At 41.3% G+C, this 20,959-nt stretch overlaps 1 protein-coding gene across 9 annotated transcripts in view; it reads right to left on the bottom strand.

Annotated features, from left to right (window-relative positions):
* The window catches only part of RNF216 (ring finger protein 216), a 171,072-nt gene that overhangs the window by 94,012 nt on the left and 56,101 nt on the right, over positions 1-20,959 (bottom strand). For 8 of the 9 annotated variants that reach the window (XM_033841349.2, XM_033841347.2, XM_033841348.2 and 5 more), the window contains exons 8-13: positions 16,967-17,081; positions 13,578-13,717; positions 8,014-8,064; positions 6,378-6,515; positions 4,319-4,467; positions 3,729-3,807 (exon numbers count right to left, since the gene is read on the bottom strand). In XM_033841349.2, the coding sequence (XP_033697240.1) occupies positions 3,729-3,807; positions 4,319-4,467; positions 6,378-6,515; positions 8,014-8,064; positions 13,578-13,717; positions 16,967-17,081 (672 nt within the window). The remainder of the gene's footprint in view (positions 1-3,728; positions 3,808-4,318; positions 4,468-6,377; positions 6,516-8,013; positions 8,065-13,577; positions 13,718-16,966; positions 17,082-20,959) is intronic. The other variant, XM_073791858.1, reaches the window with a different exon arrangement.

The following is a 20,959-nucleotide window of genomic DNA, read 5'->3' on the forward strand; positions in this document are numbered from 1 at the left end:
CCATACTTTTGTCTTTTAAGTTCTATACCAGAGTTAAAAGTGATTATATACACACATGTTACAGTATTCTGTTTGTCTACATATCCACCTTTACCAGTGAGCTTTATACTTTCATGTGCTTTTGTGTTTCTATCTAGCATCCTTTCATTTCAACTCAAATGACTTCCTTTAGCATTTCTTGTAGGGCAGGCCTAGTGGTGAGGAACCCCCTAAGCTTTTGTTTATCTGGGAAGGTCTTAATTCCTCCCTCACTTAGTTATGCCAGATACAGTAGTCTTGATGGGCAGGGTTTCTTCTTTTACTTTTTTATCACTATGAATATATCATCTTACTCTCTTCTGTCCTGTAAGGTTTCTGCTGAGATATGCTCTGAGAATCTTTTTTTTAAATAAATTTATTTATTTTATTTATTATATTTTGGCTGCATTGGGTCTGCGCGCGGGCTTTCTCTAGTTGCGGCGAGCGGGGGCTACTCTTTGTTGCAGTACGTGGGCTTCTGTTGCTGCGGAGCACGGGCTCTAGGCACGCGGGCTTGCAGGTTCTAGAGCGCAGGCTTAGTAGCTGTGGTGCATGGGCTTAGTTGCTCCGCGGCATGTGGGATCTTCCCGGATCAGGGCTCGAACCCATGTCCCCTGCGTTGGCAGGCAGGTTCTTAACCATTGCGCCACCAGGGAAGCCCTCCTCTGAGAATCTTATGGGAGACTCACTGTACATGACAAGTTGCTTTTCCCTTGCTGTTTAAAAAATTCTCCTTGTCTCTGACTTTTGACCATTTGATTATAAAATGTCTGGGTCCATCCTAATTGAGCATCTTATGATGATTATTTGGATTCTTTGTCAGGTAATTCACATACCTCAATCTCTTTAGGGACAGTTTCTGAATATTTATTTTGTTCCTTTGGTTAGACCATGGTTCTTCTTGTGCCTTGTTACTCTGTCAGGATCTATACATTTGAAAAACAGCCATCTCTCCCAGTCTTTAGACTGGCCCTGTATGGGGAAAAGCCTTTACCAATCAGTCGGGCTATAAATTATGGAGGACTCTCAAACCTCTCCTGTGGATGCACCTTCTCTGGACCTATGTGTGTAAATTCCCAATTCAGAGAGGTTTTGCTGGCTTTTTTTTTTCAGGAGCTTGTTATCTCTTGCTCGCTCTGGTGTCCATCTACAGTACTGCAGGTTCTCTGGAGGGGCTATAAGATGCCCAGCTCTTTTTTGTTCTCAGTAGACCTCAGGCATCTAGAGTATGGTGGGTCTCATCAGTGCTCTGAGTTGGACAAGAGAGAAACCAGTCCCTTGAAGAGCTCCCCCCTCCCCCTCAAAAGCTAGAACATTGGGTGTATGTCCCACTCTTCCTTTCTCCTGGAGGGAAAAGCCACAGAGACATAATGGCCTCTGTCTGCTATACTGTGGGTCCTTTGTAGCAGCAGTAAGCGTCTCAGCTCTTTTTTCCTCAGAAGCTTCCAGGCCTCTTGAGTATGCAGGGTCCTGTCAGTGCTGAGTCAAGTGAGACAGAAACCAGCCCCTTGGGCAGCACCCCAAAAAGCTGGGACACTGGACGCACACTCCAACTCTTCCCCTCCCTAACCAGAAGCTGGGAATTGGGGGTTTTCTCCTGCTCCTCCTACACTAAGCCAAGGAAAGGGGCAAAGGTGAGGGAGCGTATGCTAGTCCAAACCACTGCCTTTGTTTTTGAGGATCTGAAACCTGGTGCTCCCTCCTGTCGGTGCTTAGATTGAGGAAAGACATAAGCCAGCCCCTTGGGTAAGCCCTCTGAGAAGTCTGAATGTTAGATGTATGTTCTAGTCTGCTCTTTGCCTCCCCAAGGAGAAGCAAGGAGTTAGGTGTTTCCTCCCATGTGTGCTATGTGTGCTGGGGGACAGGCTCTGGGGAGTGAGCTCCACTAATTTTCCTACAGGCCTCAATGCAGCTAACTGCCCTGTATGGAGTGCAGGAGGCTTTTAACTGGTTTCTAGATTTCTCACAAAGGAAACTGGTCCATGTATTGTTGAATCAGTGTTTCTGTGGGGGAAGGAGAATTTGGGGCTACTTATTCCACCACCTTGCTGACATCACCCCTAAGCATTTATTTTACCACTGTTTTTCCAAGTGACCTCTCACCCATTTCATTGGCCAAAAGAAGCTACATGGCCCCCTCCAAGTTCAGCAGGGCAAGTATATTCCTCCCACAGAGAGGAAGCAGAATATCTGGGTTTTCTGCCTAGCATCTTAAGAGCCTCTAGGAGGCTTTTACTGATATCCCAGGCTGGATATCCTCAAAATACTCACGGGATGCTGTTTCAGACTCATAAGTACCCTGATACATTCCTGTAACTGTCTCTGGCATTCCAAATCATATATGAGCACTTTCATTGGCAAGGTCTAATTTGGAATCATACCAGGAAATATAATTCCTAGCTCAAACTAGCAATTCCTGGAGACTCCAGAGGCGGGTGACAGTGATGTGCATCCCTCACCTTGATTACTCAACAGCCAAACAGATCTCCCTGCTTTTTCACTCCCCCATCCTCCTGCCTCAGAATGGTGCTGAAGGCCTGCATGGCTCTGGCCCCTCCCAGCTCGTAAGCCTTTCTCTTCACACTCCCAGTACGTCAGTGTCCAGGATACTACTGCTCCTTGGACCTACAACATTCCACATCTTCACTTTCACTTTACTCCCACCCTTTTCTTCCCTTGGCTACCTCCCTTGCTCTCTGTATCTTAGTTCAGGCACTGCCTTCCCAGGCATTCTAGAGCTGAACACACTGGAAGCACACAGGACAGTCAGTGAGTCTGCTTTCTTAGTTCCAAGATTCCAGAGACTACTGAAACATTTGTTATAGCAACAGCCTGGGGTGGGGACAAATTACTAATGGATACATCAATTGTAAGAAAATATCCAGATTTTACACAGAAATGTTAATGTTGAAAACAAAATGAGTAAGGTTTTAGTCTATCAGTGTAGTTTCTTCTTCCTTTTCCAATATCTACTTTCATTTCTTCACTCCCCAAAAGGTGGAGATATTATAATATTCAACTCTGATCATTCTATTTTAGGAAAATGGCTTAAAACATACTTGTCTATGTGGATGCCAATATTATATTCCTTAAAAACTCTTAAGTGGCTTATAAATGGTTGACAAATTTCAAGACATTCTTAGTTCATGGCATAGGAGTCTAAAGGGAAGAAAGACTTTCAGCAGCAAGGCAACTAGACAGCTTTGGTCTCACCTGACACAATCTGTCCTTATGTGAACAGCTGAGTGAATCATCTACCGCATGTGACAGAAATGCCACCATGACACCCAATTCTTTAATCAAAGAAATACCACTTGGACGTTTCAAGTGGCAGGAAGTGTGTGCACGCTCATGTGCACACACAGAAAAGAAGTATTTGAGCATAAGAGGGTGGAGAAAGAGCAAGAAAAATACTGGCACAGTGGAATAAACACAGAACCCTTCACATTTTACACTGCAGTATCTGCCCTTTAGGCAGATGGCATAAAACAGGGATCCAGAGCTATGTGATTAAAATTCTGTAAGTGGCCCCCATCTCTGCAACAAAGTCAGCCGCCATTCACAAAGAACCAATCCTCACTTGCTTTCATGAAAACGAGAGCACTCAAATCCTCCTCATGGGTCAGCATGCAGACACCCAGCACATATCTGTGCCACAAAGGCAGTCCATAATACAAATACGAATCTAGAAAAAATATTTGCCTCCCTACCTTTCGGCAGCGAGGATTGGGACAACTGAACCTCTTCACATCACTGTCCAACAGAGCAGGAAAGCTGCAGGAGGGGCACCTAGAATCAAAACAGCAGAAGGAATATTATTCAGAATATTAAAGCCTGATTTGTTCCATGTGATTATTCATACTGAGATGGAGTTTTCAGCTGGACAGCCACACCTCCTTTCGCTCCTTAACTTTTCATTAAAACATGGACTGAGGCTCTGCTTTGTGCTGGCTCTCACCAGGAAATGCAGGTGCCATTCTGGGTTCTGCCTCAGTGCAAACCACTCAATATTTAACATACCTCTCTGAGAACTCCTTACACATGTTATCTTTCCTCTAACCAACGCACAAGGACTGTACCTATAAGCCAGATGATTAAGAGGTGCCAAGGAATGTAGGTAAAAATACAAACTGCAAATTTTTCTATGAATACAATTATTCTCTTTTTTTAAAAGCAAGAAATGCCAGAAAACCTGGAGATAGAGCTCTGTTACAGAATTTTCATCACCAATGAAAGGGCCCAGGCAGTCTACCTAACAGGGAATGAGTTGACAAGTGACACTCTGACTCTGAGGACCCACCTGACGAGCTCATCAGCGTAGGCTGCAGCAACTTCTTCTTCTGCTTTTCGCTCATAGTATTTATACAGGATGGTCTGGGGAAGCACCTTCTCCAGTTCACTGGTTGGGAATGAACATGTGCAGCTGCCTTCCATGCAGCTGAGCTCTGACTAGAATGATACGGTCAGGAGGCAAAGGGAAAAAAAAAATTTAACCAAGTTTTCAGAGAAACAAAAAAACCTCAGTGGTTAAATGCATCTTTCAATGGGAAGCAAATAAATCGTGGTTTGGAACACAGAGTCTGAGATGGTAAAGGTCCCCTCTTCTCTGAGAAACCACACTCAGAACAAGAAAACCATGAAACAAAAACACAAAGTCCATCTTTGATTCTACCAGAGGACGTCTATCAGCCTAAACCACAATATATGAAGATGGGAAGTAGATGAGGAAAGATAAATCACTTAGCAGATTAGAGGAGGAAAGTCACAGCTCAGTGTCTGAAAAGCAGATACTCATGATAAGCAAGTTGATTCCCTCTACACTCTGTGGAAAGGCTGGAGTTCCGAACCTCTTGGAAGGCAGAGATGAGTGGTAGGAGGGAAGGGGATTGTCAAAATGCTGTTGCACACTTAACAGGCTACAGTATAGTGTAAACATAACTTTTCCATGCACTGGGAAATCAAAGAGTTGTGTGACTCTTTTTATTGTGATATTTGTTTTACTGCAGTGGCCTGGAACCGAACTTACAATATCTTTAAACTATGCCTATATTCTGCTAATCACAACTACTCTGCTCAATAACTGCTACTCAGGGGACTTCCCTGGTGGCACAATGGTTACGAATCCGCCTGCCAATGCAGGGAACACGGGTTTGAGCCCTGGTCTGGGAAGATCCCACATGCCGTGGAACAACTAAGCCCGTGCGCCACAACTACTGAGCCAGTGCACTAGAGCCTGTGAGCCACAACTACTGAGCCCGCGTGCCACAACTACTGAAGCCCGCACGCCTACAGCCCGTGCTCTGCAACAAGAGAAGCCACCACAATGAGAAGCCCGCGCACTGCAACGAAGAGTAGCTCCCACTTGCTGCAACTAGAGAAAGCCTGCTGCAGCAACAAAGACCCAATGCAGCCAAAAATAAATAAATACATTTATAAACAAAAAACAAAAAAAACCCCTGCCTACTCAGTCCTTGACTGAATTACAACTGATTTTAGAATAATTGATGTCAAGTGGTTTGATTATTGGTGGGGCATTTATGAAAAGCAATTTTGGTTTTTAAGTGTTCATTAAGACAAAAAACTCCTTTCCATATTGTATGTTGGTGTCAAGAGAAACTGACTTTGGACAGAGAAATATAATCTTGTATAAAATATTATTCATTTTATGGATCTTTCCTGGTGGCACAATGGTTGAGAGTCCGCCTGCCAATGCAGGGGACATGGGTTCGAGCCCTGGTCTGGGAGGATCCCACATGCCGCGGAGCAACTGGGCCTGTGAGCCACAACCACTGAGCCTGCACGTCTGGAGCCTGTGCTCCACAATGAGAGGCCGCGACAGTGAGAGGCACTGCGTACCGCGATGAAGAGTGGCCCCCGCTCACCGCAACTGGAGAAAGCCCTCGCACAGAAACGAAGACCCAACACAACCAAAAATAATAAATAATTAAAAATATTATTCATTTTAATACAACTATATAAAATGTTTTAAAAATTTTGTTAAAAAAATACTAATTTGCAGCCTCATATGTTCAAACAGCCTGCAAGATTCTCTTTTTGAGTTCATCCTTCATTTTAATTTCAAACAGAAGATAACTGAAGAACTTGGTGCTCCAGTGCGCTGGGCATGAGAGCATGGAAGAATTAAACCATTCCCTGAAAAAAAATCTTCTGTGCTTCAAACCAACATAATCACACAAATCAAAGGCTGTCTAGGAATCACACACATTAGCATGTCTTAGCAGAGTTCCACATCACCTCAGAAAAGGCACTTCCATGAGGCATTTACACTTGTCTATAAATGTGGTGTCCTCAAACTCTGTGAATATTTCCTATGTATGGACACACTGTATGGTTCTTACCTTTCCAGATCCAAAGACTGCCTCTTGGGCATATCTGATGAGACACTCTTTGCAGAACAAGTGAGCATCTGCACACTGCGTCAGTTCCTCAAATGGAAATTCCCCGTAGCAGCAGCGGCACTCAATCAACTGGCCATCCTGCAAGCCACCAGAAACACACATGAAATTCCCTACACGCAAGTAGAGGGGGCAGCCATGTTTCATATTCCCCCACCTCCAAGTACATTCTGAGGTGAAAAGCAATCCCTAGAAGCCATAAAACAATGATGAGCTGTTTTCTTTTTTCTTTTTTTTATTTTTTGCGGTACGCGGGCCTCTCACTGCTGTGGCCTCTCCCGTGGTGGAGCGCAGGCTCCGGACGCGCAGGCTCAGCGGCCATGGCTCATGGGCCCAGCCGTGGATCTTCCCACACCGGGGCAGGAACCCGTGTCCCCTGCATCGGCAGGTGGACTCTCAACCACTGTGCCACCAGGGAAGCCCAAGCTGTTTTTGCTGTATAAAACTAGCTTAAGATGCTAGTACAAATATTAATATGTAGCTAAAGACAGTGAGATTTTCATGTTTTTTGGGGGTATTCTTTGGTATCATCCTTTGTATAAAGTTATCATATTCATGAATTTCATGGTACCAGCAGAACTGTAACATCTATAATCAGATGTTAACATAACAGTCAGAGACAAGTGGCATGAGGGATATTATTTAAAAAGTTTTGGGCTTCCCTGGTGGCGCAGTGGTTAAGAATCCGCCTGCCAATGCAGGGGACACGGGTGCGAGCCCTGGTCCGGGAAGATCCCACATGCCGCGGAGCAACTAAGCCCGTGCACCACAACTACTGAGCCTGCGCTTTGAGCCCGTGAGCCACAATTACTGAGCCCGTGCACCACAACTACTGAAGCCCGCACGCCTAGAGCCTGTGCTTTGCAACAAGAGAAGCCACCACGATGAGAAGCTCATGCACTGCAACGAAGAGCAGCCCCCGCTCGCTACAAGTAGGGAAAGCCTGCACACAGCAACAAAGACCCAACACGGCCAAAAATAAATAAATAAAATAAATTTTAAAAAAAATGTTGGATTTTGCTCCTTATTATAAGACAAGAGTGCGATGGGGTCACAACTCAGCACAAGCTTTATCTTAAGTGACTACTGAAGCTATATAAAGCAGCATCTCAAGTACTGCGAGTACCAGAAAACTTACGCTTTTTATTAAGGGCAGTGACTGATCCAGTCACTAGTCCATTTCTACCATGTTAGAAAAGGCCACTACACGAGGATGGCTGACATCATACAAAAGCCATCTGGCCTGAGGTTAGACACATCTCTTCCTTCTAACCCTATAAGTGATACGTGAATTCTAAATTTTGCTCTAAGAGTCTATCCAATGGATTCCAGGCAATGTTTTTTAAGAGGCACGACTCTAACAATATTATCTTCCCTCCAAATCTGATCCAATTGGGAAGCAAGAGTGACTATAATGGTTTAAGTACCTGACTGTAACTTAGCTGAAGCTCAAACTCAGCAGATCAACAGCAAAGGTTATACAGGAACCAATTTGTCATCAAAATGCTCAGGAATGTGAGAAGAGAAAACAGCTAATGAAAATACCCAGAATAAATTGATTAGGTGAGATTTTAACTACCTTTTGATACTGTTCTTCATTCATCTGCAGGGCAAGCAAAAAGTCTTCATGCTGAGGAACAAAAAACCATACACGCAGATTGCAAATTTAGTCAAGATGCCACAAACCATTTAGCATTTACTTTCATAAACATAAAAAAACCCTATTATTAATAGTCATCTCTTCAGTTACATAGTTTAGTAGTTTAAAAAGTTACCTGAGAGTAAATTTAAAATGCATCAGAACACTACACATGAAAAAGGAAACGATATAAGTACTAGAATATATGGGGAAAACTTCCTTAAATCTGACTCAAAATATAGAAGGAATAAAAGACTGACATAAAACATTTATGAAGAGTACAGCATAGCATAAGCAAACAAAAAAAACTGAGTGGGTAAAAACCAAGCTTGAAAACATACTCTGTTGGTGAGGTTAGCGGGAAACAGGCTCTCTTGTACATTACTGGTGGGAATGCAAAACAGTACAACCACCATGGAGGGGAATTTGGCACCATATAACAGTTACATAAGTATTTACACTCCAATTCATCAATCGCACTTGTAGGAATCTATTCCAAAGTTACCCTGGGGCAGAAATATGAAATGATGTATGCACAAAGTTATTTATCATGGCACTATTTATAATAGCAAAAAACTGGAAACAACCCTGAGTGTCCCTCAGTAGGCGAATAACTGAATCAACTCTGGTACTGCAGACAATGGGACACTAGGCAGTTTTGAAAAGGAAAGAGAAAAATCTCCATGGATTGCTGTGGAGTCATTGCCAAGAAGCACAGTTAAGTGAAAAAGGCTAGAGTAGAACAGTGTGTACCTTCTAATAAGAAAGAAAGGTTTTAAAATATATATATATATATATATACACACATATATGCTTTTACATAAAATAAGAAAAGACAACCCAAAAACTATTAATAATGGTTTATGTATAGAGGGAGTTAGAGGACATGGGGAGGACAGACAGGACAGAGGCTAGATCTCTCTGAATGTTCCTTGTTTTACAGTTTTGACTTTAAAAATACTTTACATAACTGAACAACAGAATTAAATGAAAAAGAAATTAAAAACCAATTCCTTAAAACTTAAAAATAAACAGAAACAAACTTCTTTGCTTACCAAGTTAATGGCATAACCACACACTTATTTCAAGTAACTTCATAATATTTTAATTTCAAATTCCTAATCTAAGTTATAAATAAATCCTAGACCGTATTTAGCAACATTATTGGTAATAATACTGGGTTGTTATTTGGGATCTACTAAGTATACAACATAGGATAAAGGAAATAAGCCATTATGGTAATGTAATTAAGAGCCAAGATTTTCAGCATAAGAGAAAAGAAATGCTTACGTAAAATGAAAGAAGTAAAAAAAACCCTATAAACCAAAGTTGAAATAAAAATCTTAGTATGAACTTCCACTAAAAGAAAATATGACATCTTGGAAAAGTTGGTGATTCCAGGTCCAGGTTAGGAAAAGCAGAAGTTGAACCTGGATCACCAGGTGTGCCAGAAAGCAAGGATACTGTCAAAGAAAGATGACTAGGTCCAGGACAGAGGAACTAACTTGAAGGTGACGCCACTGGCCAAAGAAGGGACAATTTGGACATCAAAAAGATGACCACAACCATCTTGCCAATACTTCAACACTTCTCTGATGAGGCTGGCAGTGATATTAGCAAATGTGGTGTTTTGATACTATGCTGTGAAATGTGCCAACATCTGGAAGGTCTACATAATTCAGTGAACCAGTGTTTATGATACAATCATGCATGGGTGAAATATCTATTCGAACTGCAAGCTACACTAACAGATTTTAATGTAACAGATACAGTCACAGGTAACTCTATGACGGATGGATCAAGATGACAATTCTCCAAAAGTCCAATTTCTGTTTGAGATCCAGAATTTTATCATTGGACATAAATAATCACTTCATTCATTTCTGAGAAAATTCCTGCTAAATACCTAATTTTGAATAATCATAGTTTTTCTGTCAGTCATTTTTTCAAGTAAAAATGGTGGGGTTTTTTTGGGGGGGGGGTAGGGAGAAGGGCCTAATTCAGCAGCTTGCAATTCGATGTTACAAATGCTTCTCCTTGAGAAAACCATCATAGTCAGCCAGTATGCAGCAAAAGCACCTTATGCATACATTCGGCCCTCCATATATGCAGGTTCTGCATCCACAGATTCAACAACCTCAAATCAAAATTATTTGGGGGAAAAAAATTCTAGAAAGTTCCAAAAAGAAAAACTTGAATTTACAGTGTGCTGCCAATTATTTACAGAGCATTTACATTGTATTAAGTGTTGTAAGTAATCTGGAGATGATTTACAGTATCCGGGAGGATGTGTGTAGGTTATATGCAAATACTAAGCCGTTTTATACAAAGGACTTGAGCATCTATAGATTTTGGTATCTGTGGTGGGGTCCTGGAACCAACCCCCTGTGGATATGGAGGGACAACTGTACTTCCCATTTTGTCATACAGAGTATTGAAAAGATGTTTTCAAGGGTTAAAATTTCATAAAGTAATAATTTCAACTGCTTCATCAAAGCATCAAATACATTTTTAGACGACATGGGCTTTTTTTGTTGTTTTTTAAAATGTGAGTGCATGGTGGTGAAGAAAGTAATGATTTCCAGTAGAGTTTGGTGCCACTGGCTTGATTCATGCTAAGGCACCACTACTTTTGTTCCTCAGTACAAATTCAACAATGTGAAAAAGGTAAATATCGTCTTATCACGATAAGAGATCTGACGTCACAGACATCCTAAAAAGTCTTGGGAAACCCAGGGACCCATGGGGCAAACTTGAGAGTTCCTGGTCTAGAAAACACATATAGGCACACTTCATTTTACTGCACTTTGCAGATAGTACCTTTTTTTTTTTTAAAACAAACTGAAGGTTTGTGGTAACCCTGCATCAAGCAAGTCTATCAGTGCCATTTTTCCAACAGCATTTGCTTACTTCATGTCTCTGGTCACATTTTGGCAATTCTCGCAGTATTTCAAACTTTTTCGTTATTATTATTACTGTATTTGTTATGGTGATCAGTGATCTTTGATGTTACCATTGCAACTGTTTTGGGGTGCCATGAACTGCACCCATATAAGACAGTGAACTTAATCGATAAATGTCATGTGTGTTCGGACTGTTCCACTGACTGGCCATTCCCCATCCTTCTCCCTCTTCTCCCGCTTCCCTATTCCTTGAGACACAACAATGTTGAAATTAGGCTAATTAATAACCCTACAATGGCCTCTAAGCATTCAAATGAAAGGAAGAGTGGCCCATCTCACTTTAAATCAAAAGCTAGAAACAATTTAAGCTTAGTGAGGAAGACATGTCAAAAGTCGAGATAGGCCAAAAGCTAGGCACCAAACAGTTGGCCAAGTTGTGAATGCAAAGGAAAAATTTTTGAAGGAGATTAAAACTGCTACCCCAATGAACACACAATGATAAGAAAGTGAAACAGCCTTACTGCTGATATGGAGAAAGATTCAGTGGTCTGAACAGATGATCAAACCAGCCACAATATTTCCTTAAGCCAAAGCCTAATCCAAAGCAAGGCCCTAACTCTCTTCAATTCTATGAAGGCTGAGAAAGGTGAGGAAACTGCAGAAGTCTGAAGCAGGCTGAGGTTGATTCCTGAGGTTTAAGGAAAGAAGCCATCTCCATAACATAAACGTGCAAGGTGAAGCAGCAGATGCTGACGTAGAAGCTGCAGCAAGTTATCCAGAAGATCCAGCTAAGGTAATTAACCAAAGGTGGCCACACTAAACAACAGATTTTCAAATGTAGACAAAACAGCCTTATATTGAAAGAAGATGTCATCTAGGACTTTCACTGCTAGAGAGGAGAAGTCAATGCCTGGCTTCAAAGGACAGGCTGACTCTCTTGTTAGGGGTTAATGCACCTGATGACTTGAAGCTGAAGCCAGTGCTCCTTTTACCATTCCAAAAATCCTAGGGCCCTTAAGAATTAGGCTAAATCTACTCTGTCTGTGCTCTATAAATGGAATAACAAAGCCTGGATGACAGCATATCTGTTTATAACATGGTTTACTGAATATTTTAAGCTCGTTGTTGAGAACTACTGCTCAGAAAAAGATTCCTTTCAAAATATTCCTTTACTGCTCACTGAAATGCTCCTGGTCACCTAAGAGCTCTAACGGAGATGAACGAGATTAATGTTTCCATGCCTGCTAACAAAACATTCATTCTGCAGCCCATGGATCAAGGAGTAATTTTTGACTTGCAAGACTTATTATTTAAGAAATACATTTTGTAAGGCTTATAGCTGCCATAGTGATTCCTCTGATGGATCTGGGGCAAAGTCAACTGAAAACTTCTGGAAAGGATTCACCATTCTACATGCAAAGAGGAATATTCATAATTTATGGGAAGATGTCAAAATACCAACACTAACAGGAGTTTGGAAGAAGCTGATCCCAATACGTGTGGATGACTTCAATGGAGAAATTAATTGCAGATGTGGCAGAAACAGCAAGAGACCTAGAATTAGAACTGAATTGTTGCAATCTCATAATAAAGCCTTAACAGGCAAGGAGTTGCTTTTCATTGATAAGCAAAGAAAGCGGTTTCTTGAGATGGAAACTACTGGTGAAGATACTATGAAGATTGTTGAAATGACAACAAAGGATTTAGAAAATCACATAAACTTAGTTGATAAGGCAGCAGCAGCAGGATTTGAGGGGACTGACTCCAATTTTGAAAGAAGTTCTACTGTGGGTAAAATGCTATCAAACAGCACTGCATGCTACAGAGAAATCATTCATGAAAGCAAGAATCGATCAATTCAGCAAACTTCATTATTGTCACATTTAAGAAATCTGGACAGCCACCCCAGCCTTCAGCAAGCACCACTCTGATCAGTCAGCAGCCACCAACACTGAGGCAAGACCCCTCACCAGCAAAACGATTATGACTCGCTGAAAGCACAGATGATGGTTAGCATTTTTTAGCAATAAAAGTATATCTTAATTAAGGCATGGACATTTTTTTTAGACATAATGCTATTGCATACTTACTAGACTACAGTGTAGTGTAAACATAACTTTTCTATGCATTGGGAAACCAAAAAATTCATATGACTAGCTTTATTGCAATATTCACTTTATTGCGGTGGTCTGGAACTGAACCTGCAATATCTCCGAGGTTTGTTTGTATTAAATAGCCAACATATGTATATTCCAGTTGACTTGCACATTTGATAGTATATTTGGAAGAATTAAAGAGCTAAATGGAATCTCTCTGTTTTTTCCTCCATTTCCTCTAATTTCCACCATTAGAGGGTGAAGGAGGTGAAACAGATGTGTTTACTAAGCTCCAATTAAAATTCTCTAACATAAATCTGATTTATGAAACTGTGAACTTCAGTCAGTATCATTACAAAACCTAGTTTTGTTTTCCTTTTAGAAGTTTTATAGTTTATTCAAATGAACCACTTGAAAGAAAAGGCAAATCTTACAAGACAGTTTTATACTATGCCCTAACAGCAAACCAGAATCCCAGAAACACATTCCAAACACATCTTCCTACCTCTGCCATCTCTTTGATTTTCTGCTCATAGAACTCCTGCTCTTGCTGCACAGCTGGAAGGAGAGCACGCCGGTCATAAGACCTACAATGTCGCCGCTTATTTTCCAGAAAGAACATCCTCTTTTCTATTTTTTTGTCACCTAGAAGATAAATGACAATGCAAAGTCATGCAGACAACTGTTCTGCTAGGAATCCAGGCAGCCATCCCAGTCCTCTGTGGCCTGGTCCTACAGAGGACGTTTAGTGACTTTCCCATAACACATTCTCTTTGGGAAAACTGGGCTCCTTACCATTCCCTAACATTCCACACACTCCCCGACTTTCTTCCTCTCCACCCCTCCCTCGCTCCTGCTTATTATAATCCAGCTGGAAGGTCTCTCCTAGCCTGTCAGTACTGCACTGTGTGAATATACCACAATTTACTGTGCATTCACTACTGAGGACAGGCAGGTTTACAGTTTTGGGTTATTATGACCAGGGCTGCTATACATATGCCTGCAACTCAGCTGAGAATACGTGAAGGAGTAAAATTGCTGGATCAGCTTAGAAAACAGTGCTACTTTTCCAAAGTGTCTGTTTCAATTTACACTCTCCCCCCACCGGCAATGTATGTGAGTTTCAATCACTCCACATTGTCCTCAGCACCTGATGACATCAGTTTTTAATTCGAGCCATTCTGGTAGATGCACATGTGTTTCATGCATGTTTAAAAATTTTTTTTATTTTGAAAATTTCAAAGACAGAAAAGAGCAGTACCTAGATTTACAATAAATAACACTTAGAATAAAAGCTAACAAAATGACAAGTGTCAAATCTTGCAGTTGGTCTGATTTAGTTTTTGTATTTCTTTGGTTGATTTGGTAATGTACATTTTCTAGAAAACTGTCTATTCCATCCAGATTTTCTATTTACTCAAAAAACCTTTTTGATAATCTCTTGATTTTATCAATATTTACTATACATTGATACACTTTATTTTTCCTCTCTTTTCTCTTGTTCACTCTAGTTTTTTTTTTTTTTTTTTACTCTCACTAGTTTTTAAAATTAAAACATTTTTTTTCATTATTTAGAAAACCAGTTTTTGGTTCTCTATTCTGTTCCATCTATCTGTCTATATTTCTGCCAAGCCCACCTGGTTTTCTTTTTAAACAGTATTTATTTATTTTATTTAATTTTTTTGGCTGCATTGGGTCTTAGCTGCAGCACATGGGATCTTTGTTGCGGCATGCAGGATCTTTCGTTACAGCGCTCGTACTTAGTTGCCCTGCGGCATGTGGGATCTTAGTTCCCCGAGCAGGGATTGAACCCGTGGTCCCCTGCATTGGAAGGTGGATTTTTAACCACTGGACCACCAGGGAAGTCCCAAGACCACCTAGTCTTAATCACTGTAGCTATGTAGTAAGTCTTGAAATCCAGTAGACTGATTTCTTCCACTTTATTTTTCTTTTTAAAAATCACTGGGACTTCTCTGGTGGCGGAGTGGTTAAGAATCTGCCTGTCAATGCAGGGGACATGGGTTCGAGCCCTGGTCTGGAAAGATCCCACATGCTGCGGAGCAACTAAGCCCGTGTGCCACACTACTGGGCCTATGCTCTAGAGCCCTCGAGCCAAAACTACTGATAAATAAATAAATTTATTTAAAAAAAGAAATCATTTTAGCTATTCTAGTACCCTGCCTTTCCATATAAATTTTAGGATAATTTTAGGATACCTTGCCTGTATCTACAAAAAAATCTTGCTGGGATTTTGACAGAAATTACATTAAGCATGGTACCAATTTGGGGAGGATTTACATCTTCACTGAGTCTTCCAATCCATGAACACAGTATGTTTCTCCGTTTATTTATATTTTCTTTGATTTCTTTCTTCATTGTTTTGTAGTTTTCATCATAAGTCCTGTACATGTATTGTTAGATTCACATCTAAGTATTTAATTTTTTTCAGAGAGACTTTACTTTTCAAATTAATTATTTATTTATGGCTGTGTTGGGTCTTCGTCGCTGCGCGCAGGCTTTCTCTAGCTGCAGTGAGTGGGGGCTACTCTTTGTTGTGGTGCGTGGACTTCTCATTGAGGTGGCTTCTCTTGTTGCGGAGCATGGACTCTAGGTATGTGGGCTTCAGTAGTTGTGGCACGTGGGCTCAGCAGTTGTGGCTCATGGGCTCTAGAGCGCAGGCTCAGTAGTTGTGACGCACCTGTTTAGTAGCTCTGTGGCATGCAGGATCTTCCCGGACCAGGGATCAAACCCATGTCTCCTGCATTGGCAGATGATTCTTAACCACTGCGCCACCAGGGAAGTCCCAGGAAGGTACATTTTTGGCTTGATATAAAGGAATAACTTTCTAAAAGACATAGCTGACCAACAAGGGAGTAGATCATCTTGTGAAGTGGTACTTTCTTTTCTCTACCACTGAAAGTCAGAAACAAATACTAAATGACTATGTATTAGGGATGCCTAGTAAACTGTGGATGAATTCAGCTGAATGAAAAACCACCTATACACAGTCCCCACTTCCATTCTGCCACAGATCTGTGAGAATGTCATGTCAGGAGAGCACTGCTTCACAGAGTAGCTTGGTGAACTTAGAAGTCAGAGCCTAGGACGTTTTCTTTTAGATCCTGAAGAGTTCAAAAATTCAAATACTTTCCAACTCTATAACTATCTCATGGATTTTTCATTTAGTCACACCTGAAGTCAAGTCATGAAATTAATTACAGTTGTAACGGAAAGACACATAGGAGAAAAGAAAAGGGAAATATTCTTATTTATGACATAATCTACAGGAAAAGTTGAAGTGGACTCTTTTCTTAGACACAAGCAACTAAGATCAAATTTGTTGCAAAATTCAGCAAGTTTACCTTGGCGGGGGGTGGGGAGTTAGACCTGAAATAACCTCTCTGAAAGAGCTTTCAGCAGTTACTTCATCAATATGAATAACAGAATTTTAAATAAACAGCTTAAGGGGCAGTTTAAGAGCTGTTTGGTTTTTTTCTGTGTAGAAGCTACTCTCTCTCAGGTGTGTAAGTGACTCCTCTGCAGTAAGCAATCAATCACTGGTCTAGCTTTTACTATGTAGTGAAAGGTTAATTCTTGTCAAACCTTCAAGACCTCTTTTCCCCCCAAGCTGAAGAATGTCCCCAAACACTTTTCCACATGTGAATCTAACACTACACACAATTTTCCTGTCATGGTGTATCCTAAACAGAAAGATGACAAACTAGCCACTTTCTAAAAACACCAATGTGCCATCAGAGCAGTCATGTCAGTGACACTCCTCAGACTGCTGTAACAGGGCACTTCTAAGCAGCCACACCACGACTCCCCTTACAGGCTGTGTGGGAGCGGACGGCTCTGCAAACACCATCAGCAACACTCACATTTGGCCATTACCTTGTTCAAATTTGAAATCTATGTAAGAATACTGATTCATTTCTTTTCTCTTTTTTCTTTTTCCACTGGTTTCTGGCGATAGCTCCTGCCATTTTTTAATGGCATCAGAAAAGGCCTAAAAATTGAGAAAGGGAAAGGTTACTGCTGTAAATGGGACAAAAAAAGTACATGAAACATCGGCAATCCCTAAATCTCGTTGTGACTCACAGCTATCTTCCCTACATGGCTTACCAGAAAAGGCAGCAGCAAAATAAACAGGTAGCATTTTATTGTTTTCATTTTCTCTTTCAACAACTGCTATAATGGTAGAACCAAATGCTTACTGATAAAGGTGCACAAGAAAACAGAAACTACTGAAGCTGTCCTTAAATAAACACAGGTTAAATCACGTAACAAATGGTTACAAGTTATATTTTACAGGCAGCATCTTACATGGTGTTTCCCTGGTCAACACTCCCTCCTCCACTTCCCCCACATTCTCGTTGCTTTCACCCACATCCCCACTTTGTACTGAACACGGGAGTGCAAAATTCTTATGCCAGTGATAATCCCTTTTCTTCCATTCCTTTAGCTTCTCCCCCTTTTTACATCTTTCCAATAGGCATTTAAAGGTGCTCAAGTCTCTGCCATCTTAAAAAAAAAGAAACCCTTTCATTCCCTGACCTCCTTCCTCTTCCAGCTACCAGCCCTTTTCTTCTTCCTCTTCTTTGTAGCCAAACTTATCAAAAGAGCAATCTGTACATCATTCCATCACCTCGCCTCCCACAAGCGGCCAACTCCCTCTAACCTGGCCTCTACCCCACCTTTCCACTTGCTAATCTTCCTAACACGGGGCTAACTCCTCACCTCACTGGATCTCTCAGCAGCACGAACAATGCTGCCTGCTCCACTCTCCTGACTTCCTCCTTCCTCGCTGCCTGCTGCTCTACCTAGTTTTTCCATGTTGGGAGTCCTCAAGGCAGCCTTGGCTCTCTTCTTACCCGACAGTCTCTCTAGGTACACTTCATCCAGGCTGGTAAGGTCACCTTCCATATGCTGACGACTCTCAAAATCCCTTCTCCAGTTCGTATTTCCCACCTTTTTTGTCCATTCAGCCAACCAATGAATTGCTTTTACTTGGATGTCTCACAGGCCCCACCCAGCATGCTGGCAGTTCAGCGTTTCCCAGACAGAATTCATGATTTCTAAGGATCACCCCTGCATCTTAATCTACCTCCTACCTCCCTTCCTTTTCAAAGCTCCTAAGTTTGGGAATCAGAAGGGAATTACCATTCGTTGTGCGTGCCTCCTATAAGCTAAGCACTACATGTGGCCCTTTCAAGTCCTTACTTATTTAATTCTCACAACAATCCTCTGAGGGAGGTATTATTTATTTTATAGTAGAGGGAAGCAAGGCTTAGAGAAAGGAACTTGCCCCCAGTCAAACCTTAATTAAAGCTAGCATAGGAAGTCAGGCCAGTCTCGGAACTAAAGCTCCTCTCTTTGACATCACCTTGCCCTCAGATTTCAGTGAAACCCCATCAAGAGCTGGCCAACAGCAAGATTCATCTTGCCACCTCTCTATATCCCGGATCAACGTCCTCCACAGCTGCAGTGCCTCCTCCCTTGCTTTCTGTTTCTTCTTTCTGTCCCACTACCCAAGGTGTTCCCCACAAATCCTTAGGCACCAATCTTAAAGTCACATGTTTGTACTCAGCTGCAAAACTACTAACCTATACCAAGTTTTATCTACAGGTAAAACCCCACCCTTGAACCAGGGCTATGTGCAAAAACCCAGGAAAGGAGGCAGGATAAGTTATTATTATCTGCATTTTAAAAATGAGGTAATTAAACGGTAGATGTCATTTATCAGCAACTGATTACTGGAATGTGAACTCAGAGCTCATAACTGGTAGGTAGTCTACTGGGTTTTCAACCACACTACACTGTCATAAAACACAGAGGCTTCTGGGACTTCCCTGGCAGTCCAGTGGTTAAGACTCCACGCTTCCAATGCAGGGGGCCTGGGTTCAATCCCTGGTCAGGGAACTAGATCCTGCATGCTGCAACTAAAAGATCCCACATGCCACAGCTAAGACGTGGTGCAGCCAAATAAATAAATATTAAACAAACAAACAAAAAACATAGAGGCTCCTGACTGCAAGAACTGAGGTCATTACCTTGGTCTCATTTAATACTGTTTCTAGTTAGCAGGAAAAAAAATCCATATATATGAACACAAACTCATACTTGTCAGGAAGCTGTACCTTAAAACAAAATGTTGCCTAAAAATTAAAGACACCTCCAAAATCTTACCTTAATAGTTATATTAACATTTATTACTTATCTTTTTTTGTTTTTTTCTGGTCGTGCCTCTCAGCTTGCGGGATCTCAGTTCCCCTCAGGCACTGAACCTGGGCCACGGCAGTGAAAGCGCCAAGTCCTAGCCACTAGACCACCAGGTAACTCCCTACTTATCCTACTGACTAACGGTCCAGTAGACAAATAAAATTAGAGAATCAGAATTCCTTCCTTTCGAGACCTGCTAGTTATAATTCATACCTACACAACCAAAAGGCATCACAGTTACTTTTTCTTACCTTTTAGCCTTTCACATATTATTCCTCTAGTGAAAGCATCTTTAAGACCTTGTTCAAATGACATCTTCATTTCTTTCCTAGTGCCCTCATGCACCTTTATTCACTCTATTTTATAATACTCATCACATTGCTTTAGCCTTTTTTTTAAACTTTAATCTCCTCAAACAGACTGAAAACTCTTTGGAAAGAAGCTAATTTGTATTCTACGCATGTCAGTGTCCTCAGGGTCTAGTCAGTAACTACCACAAAGTAAGTACCCCAAAAACCTAGCAGGAAGAACACAGAACAGATAATGAAGAAAAAATCTTAAAAATGTTCCTCTTGTTGTTTCTGGCACTTTTCCCTCCAGCCTTCTCACACTCACAAATCAAATACCCACTCAAAGTATTCGTTTTGAGAATCAAGGATACAGTCTGGTAAGATTTTTGGGCCATCTCTGACAACAGCCAAACTTCTTTTAAGGGATGACCTAAAAACACAACAATGGTCATGTGATGATGCAAAAGCTGAGAAGTAGACAGAGACTCCTCTGTGGAGCCTGGTAGAAAGGTCAGGTCCAGAGACAGGGATATGTTACCTGCATGGAGACAGAGATGACCATTCAAGTACACAGACGGAGAAATCTAGGAAGCCTGGGTAGTCAATACCCTGAGAACGACCACCTCAGAGAAGAGAAGTCAAGGGGTGGGTTAAAAAAGATGGCCCTGTCCACTAGCATTAAGCTCCATGAAGGAAGGGAACCTCTATATTTACTGTGACATTCCCAATGTGTGACCTATGGCAGGCATTCAACAAACTGCCTGAAAGAGGTAGTCTCATCTGGGGCAGAATTATTGAGAAGAATTAGGAGGGGAAATAATTTTCAATCCAGTGGAACCATCAGTCAAGCATGACATGAGTGTGTAAAGGAAGACACAGAAAGTTGTCAGGATCTAGAATACAGAAAATTAATCTTTGTCAAAAGGCAAAGGGAATTCCCAAGATAACAGCTATGCAGCAGGCATGAAGAACAATCCGAACAGACTGGAGTCTACCAGCAGATGAATGGATAAAGAAGGTGTGGAATATACATACAATGGAATACTACTCAGCCATAAAAAAGAATGAAATGTTGCCATACGCAACAACATGGATGGGCTTAGAGGGCATTATGCTAAGTGAGATAAGTCAGACAGAGAAAGACAAATACTGCATGATATCACTTAGATGTAGAATCTAAAAAATACAACAAACTAGTGAATATAACAAAAAAGAAACAGACTCACATATACAGAGAACTAGTGGTTACCAGTGGGGAGAGGAAAGGAGAGAAGGGAAATATAGGGATGGGGAATTAAGAGGTACAAACTATTAGGTATAAAGTAAACTAAAAAGGACATATTGTACAACACAGGGAATATAGCCAGTATTTTAT

Source organism: Tursiops truncatus, chromosome 15 (assembly GCF_011762595.2).
Source record: "Tursiops truncatus isolate mTurTru1 chromosome 15, mTurTru1.mat.Y, whole genome shotgun sequence".
In the NCBI taxonomy this organism is placed as follows: Eukaryota; Metazoa; Chordata; class Mammalia; order Artiodactyla; family Delphinidae; genus Tursiops; species Tursiops truncatus.